At 40.5% G+C, this 13,661-nt stretch overlaps 1 protein-coding gene across 1 annotated transcript in view; it reads right to left on the minus strand.

Annotated features, from left to right (window-relative positions):
* The window catches only part of ERBB3 (erb-b2 receptor tyrosine kinase 3), a 138,082-nt gene that overhangs the window by 35,248 nt on the left and 89,173 nt on the right, over positions 1-13,661 (minus strand). Inside the window, exons 6-12 of the mRNA XM_077483411.1 lie at positions 11,106-11,224; positions 10,882-11,020; positions 9,342-9,455; positions 7,761-7,881; positions 2,514-2,587; positions 2,295-2,385; positions 434-636 (exon numbers count right to left, since the gene is read on the minus strand). Of these exons, the coding sequence (XP_077339537.1) occupies positions 434-636; positions 2,295-2,385; positions 2,514-2,587; positions 7,761-7,881; positions 9,342-9,455; positions 10,882-11,020; positions 11,106-11,224 (861 nt within the window). The remainder of the gene's footprint in view (positions 1-433; positions 637-2,294; positions 2,386-2,513; positions 2,588-7,760; positions 7,882-9,341; positions 9,456-10,881; positions 11,021-11,105; positions 11,225-13,661) is intronic.

The following is a 13,661-nucleotide window of genomic DNA, read 5'->3' on the forward strand; positions in this document are numbered from 1 at the left end:
TACGTGGCATTACTCTTCATAAAAACGTTCTCTCCCCCCCTCCTCCTGCATACTCTGTCTAAAAAATATCTGCATACTTATCTACTTTATTTTCCTGTCCTTTCATGTGATTAAGCAGCTCTGGCTACCCTGTGTAAGGGAACGCTTGACAATGGCTGTGAATTCCCAGAGCCATGACGTCGCCCATAGGCTCTCAAAACCCAGCCACTCTCTCCTCTCCCCTGCAGCAGCTGCTTACTGTATTTGACATTTTTGGAAGCAAATGCCCATTTATAACTCCTTTTAGGTATATTGGTTACAATAAATACAAAATAATGGTGCAGATCAAATAAGAAAGGCACCAAACAGGTTTAATCTAATAATACGGGCATGAATATGGCCAGTTCTTATACAATCACCATGAAGACAAATACATAGCAAAACGACTACTTACTACAGGTAGCTTCAGCTTTGTTATTCTTCACATCAGTGTTTTGCCGCCTGTTTGAAAATAATCGTGACCATTTTATAGTGTGGTAATAGCAAAGGTTCTCATTCTCTGTAATGTAAACCTTCCCAGCGCTAATATCCCGCAGTGAGCGTAACCCCAGAGATGTCACATTGCTGTTTTTCATTATAAGAAGAGAGACTCCTCGACTGAAATAAAGAGTAAAAGAAAAGTCACACACTCTGATGAAGAAATAAAAAAAAAAACACACACACACTACAAAATGAAGGCATTACAATATGGGCTAAATCCAATCAAATTATTATTTAAGCTCTGGATGGATTTTATGATTAACCACTTCAGCTCTGGAAGGTTTTACCCACTTCCTTACTAGGCCATTTTTTGCGATACGGCACTGCGTCGCTTTAACTGACAATTGCGCACCCAAATAAAAACAATAGCTGTACCCAAATAAAATTGATGTCCCTTTTTTTCCCACAAATAAAGCTTTCTTTTGGGGGTATTTGATCGCCTCTGCGCTCTTTATTTTTTCCACTATAGCAAAAAAATACAGGCAGTTTTAAAAAAGAAATAATATTTTTTACTTTCTGCTATAAAACTTTCCCAAGAAAAAATTAAAAAAATCGAATTTCTTCATAAATTTAGGCCAATATGTATTCTGCTACATATTTGTGGTAAAAAAAAAAATCCCAATAAGTGTATATTGATTGGTTTGCGCAAAAGTTATAGCGTTTACAAAATTGGGGATGGATTTAGGAACTTTTTATTTTTTTTAATTGTTAATTGTTTTTACTAGTAATAGCGGCGATCTGCGATTTTTAACGGAACTGCAACATTGTGGCCGATAAAAAAAAAAAAATGTAGAAGAATACATATCGGTCTAAACTGAGCGAAAAAAATGTTTTTTATATATTTTTGGGGGATATTTATTATAGCAAAAAGTAAAAAATAATGCTCTTATTTTTATAGCGCAAATAATAAAAACCGCAGGAGGTGATCAAATATCACCAAAAGAAAGCTCTATTTGTGGGAAAAAAAGGATGTCAAGTTTGTTTGTGTACAACGTCGCACAACTGCGCAATTGTCAGTTAAAGTGACTCAGTGCCGAATCGCAAAAAGTGCTCTGGTCAGGAAGGGGGTAAAATCTTCCGGTGCTGAAGCGGTAATAGAGAGGGAATATTCCCCAAAAATAATGCTGTGTTCTTAACATATGCACATGCTTTTCTCTGCATATGACTATTATGACCGTTGGTTTGAATCCCAACCACGGCACTACCTGCAAGGAGTTTATATGTTCTCCCTGTGCCTGTGTGGGTTTCCTCCGGGTAGTCCAGTTTCCTTCCACACTACAAAGACATTCTAATAGGTTAATTGACTCCTGTCTAATTTGGCCTCAGTATATGTATGAATCTGAGGGACCTTAGATTGTAAGCTTGTTGAGGACAGGGACTGATGTAAATGTACAATAATGCTGAAGACACTTATATAAGTACCTGTAATAAATAAAAAAAATAAAACTGTTCTTGTAACAGGACAGTGGCTAAGTGGTTAGCACTTCTGCCTAGCAGCACTAGGGTGACCGGTTTGAATCTCACCCATGACACTACCTGCCTGGGGGTTGTAGGTTCTCCCTGTGCCTACGTGGGTATCCTCCTGGTACTCCAGTTTCCTCCCACACTCCAAAGACATGCTGGTAGGTTAATTGGATACTGTCTAAATTGGCTCTAGTATGTGTATGTGAGTTAGGGACCTTCGATTATAAGCTCCCTGAGGGTAGGGACTGTTGTGAATGTACAATGTATATGTAAAATTGACAGTTCTATAATAAATAAAATAAGACACTCACTTGTAAAGAGTTCGACCTCCTATGGTTGTAAGACTGGAGAAGACACTGAAGTCATTCATATGCTTTGGCCAGGACTGGATATTTAAGTATCCTAAGAAGACAGATGGGTAACCATTATTTTTATTATCTGATTACTTACAAATCTATTTCTTTTAAATAGCGCATCCATCCAACATATTACATCCATTCATCTCAGTATTTCAGTGTTGTTCCTCCTACCTGTAATCTCTTGCACTGTTCTGAAAACGTTCAATTTGTTGGGATCCAAAGCTGAGATATTCATCCACAAATCCCTAAAATGATATATTACTATGTTACAGAATCTCAAAAAATCTGGTATGGTATGGCAAGCTGCAGTTTCAAACTTTTTATTGATTATATTCTAACTATTTAAAAAAAAATACAAGAGATTGTTTAAAAAGCTGGTGCAAGTAAATATAGGACAGCTTTCAATATGCGGCATTCGGCGGATAGCTCTCATTCTCGGACCTGTGCAGGAACAAATACAGCTGATATTCTGACTGGCTGCTATAGACAATGCTCCCATTTTTATTTTGCTATTTGTCACCTATGAGTTCCTATCTATCAGTACAGATGGAAGGCATAAAAGGAAAAAAACAGGCACTCCTATTTCCCAATGTAACTTATCAGATATCTGTTCCCTGGAAGTGAAAAGTGTAAAGCCTCGTACACACAATCGGATTTTCGGCAGGGAATTGTGTGATGACAGACTGTTGGCCTAAAATCCGACCGTTAGTATGCCCCTTCAGACAACTGTCCAACTTTCCGCCAACAAATGTTGGATCGCAGGACAACGGACTGTTGTCAGGTTTTCGTATCGTGTGTACACAAGTCCGTCACACAAAAGTACAAACACGCATGCTCAGAGTCAATGCTCACCAAGCATAACATTAGCAGATGGTGCCCAAAGGGTGGCACTCAAGATCTGGAATTTCTCGTAGTACGTTACTTACTACGTTTGTTTTTGTTGGCCAACAATTGTGTGCAGTTAGTATGCAAGACAAAATCCTGGCACACGCCCTGACGCTCTGTTAGCTAACAATCGTATTGTGTGTATGAGGCTTTAGAGAGAGAATCTGACTGGTTGCTATGAACAAGAACTGCTTATCCAATACTTCTGTGCGTGATGCCCTTGTCTCTTAAGCCTCATAAACACGGTACGATTGTTGGTCAACTGAGCATCAGATTTTTGTCCAAAGGGCGCGTGCCAGGATCTTGTCTTGCATACTAACGGTACACAATTGCCGTGCCACAAACATGAGCGTAGTGACGTACTACGAGGAATTTCAGCTCTTGAGCGCCACCCTTTGGGTCCCTTCTAATTTCGTGTTTGGTGAGCAATGATTCCGAGAATGCGTGTTTGTGCCTTCAACTTTTGTGTGACAGATTTGTGTACTGAATATACGAAAATCAGACGTCAAGCAGTTGTCTGCCGAAAATTTACTAACCTGTCGTCCAACATTTGTTGGCCAAAAATTGGACAACAATTGTCAAAAGGAGCGTACTAACGGTAAGATTTTAGGACAACAGCCTGTCAACAGACAATCCCCTGCCAACAATCGAACCGTGTGTACGAGGCTTTATACACATGAAAGTGAGGATTCCAGGTCATTGGAAACGACTTCACACTACAGTACGGTATATTAGAAATCTGCATATATAGTGTCACAAAATAGCATACAGCCCCACCTTTTATCTCATTTACTAGATTTTTTTTACACTGCTATAATCAGGTTTAACCTAGGTTACTCAATTAATGTCAGCTTTGCCAGTGGTGTAGTCATGTGACAGTGATTCATAATCACTACTGAGGCTGCCCACACATAGGCAGATCCTGTCCTTTGTGCCAGTTTTCTACACATTTGGGTGGCCAGATTAGTCAGATCCTGTTGGATCTTTGAGGTCAAACTGAAGGTCAAGGTTTAGATGAGGTCAAACATGGTGGTCTGTTGATGCCTCCTACACCCACAATAGGCATATTGTATTATTTTAGCATTTAAAATGAAGCTAGAAATGTAAGATTTTGATTAAGGCCCTTGGTAGCATGCATTTAAGCATCTAAATATTTACATCACAGACAGAACCCCAATAAATTGCATTCTTAGCTCCTAAAAACAATTAGATGACGTCCTGATGGTGAAAAGACAAGTGACTTTTCTGAACAGTAAGCACGCAAAGCATTTGCCATACTTTTTAGTTCTTAAAGCGGGAGTCCGGCGTTTATTTTTTTTTAAAACCCAGCAGCTACAAATACTGCAGCTGCTGACTTTTAAAATAATGACACTTACCCGCCCAGCTCGCCCGCGATGTCGGCACCCGAAGCCGATTTCTCTCGATCGTCTCTCGGGTGCTGCCCCCGCCATCTTGGGTATGGGAATCAGGAAGTGGAGCCTTTCGGCTTCATTTCCCGGTTCCCTACTGCGCATGCGCGAGTCGCGCTGCGCAATAAGGATGGTCCCCGCTGTCGCTGGGATCCGTGTGTTTCCCAGCAGGCAGCGGGGGACCTTCGGAAAGGGGCATAGATTCTGCGGAAAGGGGCATACCTTCTGCAGAATCTACGCCGGAAGTGGGTGCAGATACCTGTACTGTACAGGTACCTGCACCCCCCTCCCCCCTGAAAGGTGTCAATTGTGGCGCCGGAGGGGGGAGGGTTCTAATGAGCGGAAGGTCCACTTTAGGATGGACCTCCGCTTTAAAGCAGGGTTCCCTCGAGCAGGGTTCCATGGATCCTTAGGGTTCCTCCAGAGGTTGCTAGGGGTTCCTTGAGCAATGAGCAATTTCTGCCTCTCTGATAAGTTCCCACTGACACCATTGCCCTTTTTAGCTATATGTAAAGGGGCAATTCTTCCCAGTGACCACAAGTGTAAGGAGCATTCTCCCCATTGACCATCACACTAAAGTATTTTAAAGTAAGTAAGGTAGTTGTAGATATAGTCATTTTTAGTAGGGGAGACTGGAAAGTTATTTTGAAGGGTTTCTCTGTCTTAAAACGTTGATAAATGCTGTCTTTAAGTGTTACTAAACCCAGGACCCTGCATTCACTATATCTGGTCTCCCACAGTACACAGAACATAGAAATGCAATAGTTTTAGTAAATATAAACGGCTAAATACCTTTTCTCATCAGCAGTATATAGCAGTCTTGTGACTTCTATCAGTGTTCAACTGAGCACTGGTTAAAACTTGTAGGAGGAGTTTTTATTCTCCCCTGATTGTCCTATGAGGCTGCAAGACCCCCGACCCTCTGCCTGGACAGTGCAGCCTCTCAAGAAGAAAACAAAAACTCTCTAGCAATACACACCAAACTGAGCATGTGCAGCTTGCACCCAAGGCTTTGTTCTATCAGGAGGTGGTTTGGGGACTGTGGAAAAAGGGGAGGATCAGAGAAGACTGGATCAAACAGCATTTTTACACAATGCAGAGGATTAACCTCTTAGGTTCCACAGTGAGTATAACGAGCATGCTTTTCTGCAGATACAGACTGATTTTAATGTTGTGGGTTTACTAACACTTTAACATTGTACTTTGTATAATTATTGGATGCAAAGGAAGACTAGACTGTGAGACCAGAACATATAAAATATGTGGAGCTGGGTGTACTTCCCCCTTCAGACCTCGACCAGAGCGGAACCTGTAGTCAGTGACACATGCTGGGTGTTATACAGCAATCTGCTCCATGTTTAGACCTGTGGTCACAGCGGCTGGCGTAGGGAAGTCTTCCAGCACTGACTTTCTTTGTAACTATGAAATGTTATGTGACCAAATACAGAGAGCTGCAATAGGAAGTCAATGATGGAAGGATGCAAAATTGTCAAATATGTTGTGTCAATTTGTTATGTATATGTAAAAGGTGTGCTACTTTGGTCTCTTTCAACATGGCCACCATTCATTGGCACACTTTGTGTGAGGTACTTTCCTTAGCCCATAGGAAATTATTATTACCATCAAAAGCTTAGTTGATTTGACCTGGTATGGGGCTTTTTACTGTCTTGGTTCCCTCTCTGTGCTCCAGTCTACCCTTATAAATGAATTAAATAACATAATTGACCCTTATCCAAATTGGATCTTAAGGAAATGTACCTTGACTGCCATATAGACCTTAACATACACTCACCAGCCACTTTATTAGGTACACCTTGCTAGTACTGGGTTGGACTCACTTTTGCAGAACTGCCTTAATTCTTCATGGCATAGATTCAACAAGGTGTTGGAAGTATTCCTCAGAGATTTGGTCCATATTGACATGATAGCATCACGCAGTTGCTGCAGATTTGTCAGCTGCACATCCATGATGCGGATCTCCCATTGCCGTCCCACCACATCCCAAAGGTGCTCTATTGGATTGAGATCTGGTGACTGTGAAGGCCAATGGAGTACAGTGATCTCATTGTCATGTTCAAGAACCCAGTGGTGAGATGATTTGGGCTGTGTGTGACATGGAGCATTATCCCGCTGGAAGTAGCCATCAGAAGATGGGTACACTGTAGTCATAAAGGGATAGACATGGTCAGCAACAATACTCAAGGAGGCTGTGGCGTTTAAACAATGCTCAATTTGTACTAAGGGGTCCAAAGTGTGCCAAGAAAATATCCCCCACACCATTACACCACCACCAGCCTGACAGGAGTGGCACTGGTGTGGTCTTCTGCTGCTGTAGCCCATCTGCTTCAAGGTTGGATGTGTTGCACATTCAGAGATGGTATTCTTCATACCTTGGTTGTAACAAGTAATTATTTGAGTTACCTTTGCCTTTCTATCATCTCAAACCAGTCTGCCCATTCTCCTGTAAAATCAACAAGGCATTTTCCGCCACACAACTGCCGCTCACTGGATGTTTTCTCTTTTTCGGACCATAGTCTGTAAACACTAGAGAGTGTGTGAAAATCCCAGTAGATCAGCAGTTTTTGAATTACTCAGAACAGCCCGTCTGGCACCAACAACCATGCCATGATCAAACTCACTTAAATCCTCTTTCTTCTTCAATCTGATGCTTGGTTTGAACTCCAGCAAGTCATCTTCACCACATCCAGGTGCCTAAATGCATTGAGTTGCTGCCATGGGCTGTATGTTTTGTCTTGCATTTAATGGATTCCCAATAAAGATACAGATTTTTTATGCTGGAAGTGCCGACACCTCTCCTTTCTTTGCACTACAGGCTTGGTCGCGGACCAGACGAGCCCCGGCTCTATACAAGGGCAAAGGATCCCACGGGTCACCTCATGAGGGGCACGCGCTCCCTGTCATTTCTCAGTTGCTAGCATGTGATTGGCTGATTAGCAATTTGCGTTACCAAGCATTTAACAGGTGTACCTAATAAAGTGGCTGGTGAGTGTAGAAGCTTCTTAAAATAAAAGGGACTCACGTGAATAGTTGTATGTGCTAAAAGGTGTTGCAGAAAATGTGGTGCTGTTATATACATGAATAAAGAACTAAAAGCGTATCTTACCCATCTAGTCCAATAGTGAGAAAGTCCAGATTACCAAGAATTTTGGTGCAGTTAACAAATTTATCAATATTACTCGAATCCACTGTTTGGTATTTACTACCAGGTCCTGTTCCCTCGCAGGCTGTGAAACAGAAAGAGATGAATCATAATAAATTAAATACGGAGTCTTAAAAACAAAAGTTCAAAAAAACAAAATATCTTAATGGCTAGTATGAAAGTGCGCTGGGAACTATTTACTATACTACTCTATTTACTGCCATGCCCTTGTACCCTTTTTCCTAGTTTTAAATTGATCTGAACATCTGCGCTTGTTGCTTAGCACTGTGTAGTCTAAAGACATATTAAAGACTTTATCTGTAAAAATAAATAAATATATATATATATATATATATATATATATAAATAAATAAATATATATATATATATATATATATATATATATATATATATATATATATGCAGTATACATATATATTTTTGTTAATTCATAAACATTAATATTCCTTGACACAGCAGTACAGCAAGAACCCATGATAACACAAACGTGTTGCGGACTTGTCAATTTACCCTAAAGAAAAACTGCTTTTTTCATTAATTTATTAATTAAACAGCATTATAAAAACAGAAACAACAATCAAAACTTAATATGCATAAAACAGTTTCCCTTATTAGCAATTAAAAAGCTATTTTCAGTCCTTACTGCTGAAAATAGCAATCCTTATAGCTTAAAGAATTGAGATACATACTAAGTAAGGTCTTGTTCTAATAGTCTTAGCCCTTGTTTACACGGTCGGGCATTCCGACAACCAAATCCGTCGGATTTTGTCCGACGGATTTTGTCAGAAACTGTTGCATACACACAGTCAGACAAAGTTGTCAGAAAACCCGATCGTACTTAACGTGATGACGTTATTTGGTTAGGACGGGACTACGTTCAGGCTAGTAGCCAATAGCTTTGGTCTAGGAATTTGATATGAGCATGCGTGGCACTTTGTCCGATCGGAATTCTCTACACATGATCGGACAAAATCCGATCTGATCATGTTGTCGGAAAATTTTATAGCCCAGCTGGAAAACTTGGTCCGTCGGATACTCCGACGGAAACAGTCCGATGGAGCCCACACACAGTCGGATTATCCAACAACACGGTTCTATCGGACATTGTCCATTTGAATGTCCAACCGTGTGTACAAGGGCTTAGCTCAGTGAAACCCCTTATTATGTAATCAGAATCTAATCATATTTTATGAATTTATAAGGATTTGCTGCCACACGATACAGTAATTTCAGATATTACAAGCACTCATATTTAAAGTAGCCGACGTTCACTACAGGTAGATACCAGATTATGAACAATATATGAAGCAGATCTGTTTCATGCCTTAAATTCTTTTGCTTTTGCAAAGAACAATGCCCTACTTTACATATGAAAACCAATTTCGATTTAGGCACTCAGCAGGGTAGTGAAGCCAAAGCAACAACATTATTTCTGTCTAGTTACTTTAATGGCAATTTTTTATTCCATTGACTGATTTACTGTAATAAATAAGGACCTAGAGGCCCTCAGAATCCAATGAATACCTTTAGGACATAGGCCTGAACATGGTTCACACATCTTCACCCCAAGCTTTGTAACTTCCATCTTGTTGCTGGGACAAGCACGAACACAGGAATTCTGATCCACCACAAAGTTATCTAGGGTAAGCAAAAGGCACATATTACCTTAACAACTATCATATCAGCAAAACTAGTATAGATATAAATTAGGGCTATTACTGATTTAAATTTTTGTGTTCGATTAATCCTTTTTTTTAATCGATTAACCAACTAATTTCGATTAATTATAACGCACATACAGATCCAACTACTTTTAGCTGATCTCCTTGCATTGCAACTCTGCATTAGTCAGTGGTAAATGTGGTATACACTATATACAATCACCCGACACTAGTTACTTTCCACAATCCATGACTTAACTTCACAGTTCACACAAATACCTTTTAAATTCAAACTGTAGCACTGACGTAAGTAATTTTTTTTATTAAACTTTAAGAAAAACTTATAAAGTTAGTTTAACTTTAATTATAAAACTTATATTGACTGTCTGTCACTTTATAGTAGGCATCACTTTAGCCAGTCATGCAGATATACCAGAGTGTTTAAATTTTTTTTTTTTTTTTTTTTTTACAACAATGTTAAAAACTGAGGTTATCAAATTTGCCTATACTTAGCTCACTGAATGATCCCAGTTAACCACATCCATATTTACCATCACTGTCCAGGCTGTCCGGTGACATCACTGACATCGACGTCACCGGACTCCTCCCCCCGTCCCTTCGTTAGCAGACAGAGGCACTGCTAACATCGCCGGATCTCGGACGTAACTCCCTGAAGACCCGGAATTCGGCGGAGAGGTGACTACCGATCAAAAGAATTTTGATCGATCAAAATAATTAACGATTAATCGGAGAATTAATCTTTAATTTTCCCAGCCCTATAATATATACATCAACTCCTACAGTAATTGAATATACCCATATCATGTTTTACCCAAGCATCCTATACTGTATTTCAGATGTCTCTAAACTATGGTCAGTCAGCAGGCCACATGTGATTTACGCTTCTGATGGGGAGCCTAAGGTAAGTGGGAACTCTGTAGGGAACCCCGATGTATGGGGGCTTATCATCTAAAAGGGGGCCTCAGATGTAGGGGGGGGAGCTCTGATGTACTGGGGAGGCTTCTGATGTGAATGGGGTGTCTGAAATGAAGTTATTTCCTGGAGTATTTTTATTCATTCATTTAACTTTCATTTATTCATTTCTAAAAATGATTTTTTGGCCTGCGAATATTTAAAAATTATACGTATTCCTTGTACTAAAAAGTTTGGCGACCTCTGCTAATATATGCTTATTTGTTACTTTTTTCTGGTTTGCTTGAACAAATATCTTTATGTGCACTTATCTGTATGCATCACCTACAGTCACCTTACTCTCTCCAGATCATCTGTTATCATTGTCAGACATATTTTGTACTTAGCATTTTTCAGTTCTCTATGAATTTTCAATAAACTGCATACAAAAATTGTACTTATACAGAAAATATGTCCCTGCCTATACATACGGGGGCAGTTCTTGACACATGATCCTCCATATTGGAATTTAGCATCAGGGCTGTGTTCCATCTGACCGGTCACTGGGTTGTAAATCAGCTGAGAACATTGGGGTACGCAGGTTCCGTTATCATTAAAGTTGCGACAAGACTGTAAGTAAAAAAAAGGTACACGTAAGGGACATATCTGGTTGGTCTCAGGAGGCCCCAGCTGAAATTCAGTGTACAGTACTTACAAAGCACTGAGTGTTTAAGGATCCAGTGCAGCCTCCAGCACACTCATCGTGGCAGCATTCTGTGGGGGCTCGTCCATAGCAACGGCCATTGCACTGCTCCGCACAAATGTTCTTTGTCACTGCAGAAAAAGAGAATACAGTAGATTGCTTATATATAAAATAAGTTCTTTATTCTACTCTAACAACAGCTGGCATAATGCTATACCGGCATAAGTAATATTGTCAGATCTAGGACTAATTTACAAATTATTATTATTATACAGGATTTATATATCACCAACAGTTTACGCAGCGCTTTACAACATGAGGGCAGACAGTACACTTACAATACAAATGAATACAGATTGATCAGAGGGCTCTGCTCGTTAGAGCTTACAATCTAGAAGGGAGGGTCAAGTGGAAACAATAAGTAATCACTGTGGGGGGTGAGCTGATGGACAAAATGAAAAAAAAAAACAATTGTTGTTAGGTGTGGGTAGGATAGGCTTCTCTGAAGAGAAGGGTTTTCAGGGATCATCTAAAAGCTAATAGAGTAGGAGATAAGCGAACAGATTGGGGTAGGGCATTCCATAGGATTGGAGAGACTTTGGAAAAGTCCTGGAGGCGAGCATGGGAGGAGGTGACGAGGGAGCTAGAGAGCAGGAGGTCTTGAGAGGAACAAAGAGAACGATTAGGTTGGTATTTAGATCCACCCAACTTTAATTGATCACACAACAATTACTGGACAACCACTACATATTACAATCAAGAGTTAAAGAGGTATTAACCCCCCCAAAAACATATTTTGCAGCCTACCAGTCCTTAAAGTGGACATAAAGGCTAATATAAGTCTGCTTAAAAATGTTACCTCCCCTTCCCCCTACCTATACTGCATACCATTTGGAAAAGAGAGCAGTATAAATACCTGACATGAGCCAGAATCAGCGGTTCCCCTGTATCAGGGAGCATTCGACAACAGTGCTGAATTCAAAGAGCTGTGATGTCACCTGACGGCATCCATTGCTCCCATCTCCTGCAGCAGTTGTTTACTGACACAAGGGAGCTGCTGCTTCTGGATCACCCAAGTTGAATTTAAAAAAAAGTATTTATACTGCTCTCTTTTCTTACATAGTTACATAGTAGGAGAGGTTGAAAAAAGACACAAGTCCATCAAGTCCAACCTATGTATGTGATTATATGTCAGTATTACATTGTATATTCCTGTATGTTGCGGTCGTTCAGGTGCTTATCTAATAGTTTCTTGAAACTATCAATGCCCCCTGCTGAGGCCACCGCCTGTGGAAGGGAATTCCACATCCTTGCCACTCTTACAGTAAAGAACCCTCTACGTAGTTTAAGCTTAAACCTCTTTTCTTCTAATTTTAATGAGTGGCCACGAGTCTTGTTAAACTCCCTTCTGTGAAAAAGTTTTATCACTATTGTGGGGTCACCAGAATGGTATTGGTATTTTGTAAATTGTATGTAACATAGGTAGTAGGTGGCGGGAGCGACATTTTCCAGCAAACCTAAATTCAACTTTAAATGTGGTGGCAGCTTTTGTTTTCTTTTTTAGTCATTATTCCCTTATTTCCCTAGCCTTACAGGTCCTATTTTAGGGTGGCCCATCTATCTTTGACTGGGGGAAGTGTTAAAGACTAGCAGATTTCAGTGGATCTTCTTTGAAGTGAAACTTTACCCATAACAACTTGATAAAAAAATGATGTTCTTTAGCAAGGAACATAAATTCCACAATAATAATAATGCTACCAAAATTAGTGTGTAAATTGCCTCCAGCAATGCTCCTGTTACTCCTTGCTGGAGGCTGCCATTTTGCTGAAGCCCAAAGCCCCAGCAGTAAATCTTGAAGCAGAACTAAACCCATGAATTTACCAGTTTCAAAATTTCTGGAATGCTGGAAATGCAAACTATTGCATTTGATTGTGTTCTCAACCAAACTGTCAAGCCATCAAATGGCTGGTGTCATAACTGATCACATCACATTTGCAGCACCATGGCAGTTGCAGTTGAAACAGAAGCAGTTTCTTTGGCTGTAAAGAATAGGAGGGTTTAATTCTGCTTTAAAGTGGAGTGCCACCCAAAAGCGAAACCTCCACTCATTTGTTGACCCCCCCCCCCCCCGCCCGGTGCCTCATTTGGCACCTTTCTGAGACCAGGCCGGGGCACATTACATCAGCAGCTCGGCTCCCTCCTCCTTTTACCCACTGCTGAGCAAGTAAGATACCGCAGTGTTGCCTCTAGAATGCGCAGTAGGGACCTGGCATGAAGCTGTAATGCTTCTCTTACTGGCAGCAGCAGCACCCGACAGCTGATGGAAACATCAGCTGCGGTGCTGACATCACTGGACTCCAGGACAGGTAAGTGTCCTATTATTAAAAGTCAGCATCTACAGTATGTGTAGCTTCTGGCTTTTAATTTTTGCAGGGGTGGACCTCCGCTTTAAGGCTGTCAGCAGAACAACCTCTACAAACTCAGCAGTGCCTAAAAATGGAGAGCAACTGAGCATGTGCAGAGCAGAGTGAGACAGTGTATTACTGGATTTTAAATAGTATAGACACT

The sequence above is a fragment of the Lithobates pipiens genome, unplaced genomic scaffold (assembly GCF_037356315.1).
Source record: "Lithobates pipiens isolate NorthernLeopardFrog02 unplaced genomic scaffold, aLitPip1_a1.2 Scaffold_16, whole genome shotgun sequence".
Taxonomy (NCBI): Eukaryota; Metazoa; Chordata; class Amphibia; order Anura; family Ranidae; genus Lithobates; species Lithobates pipiens.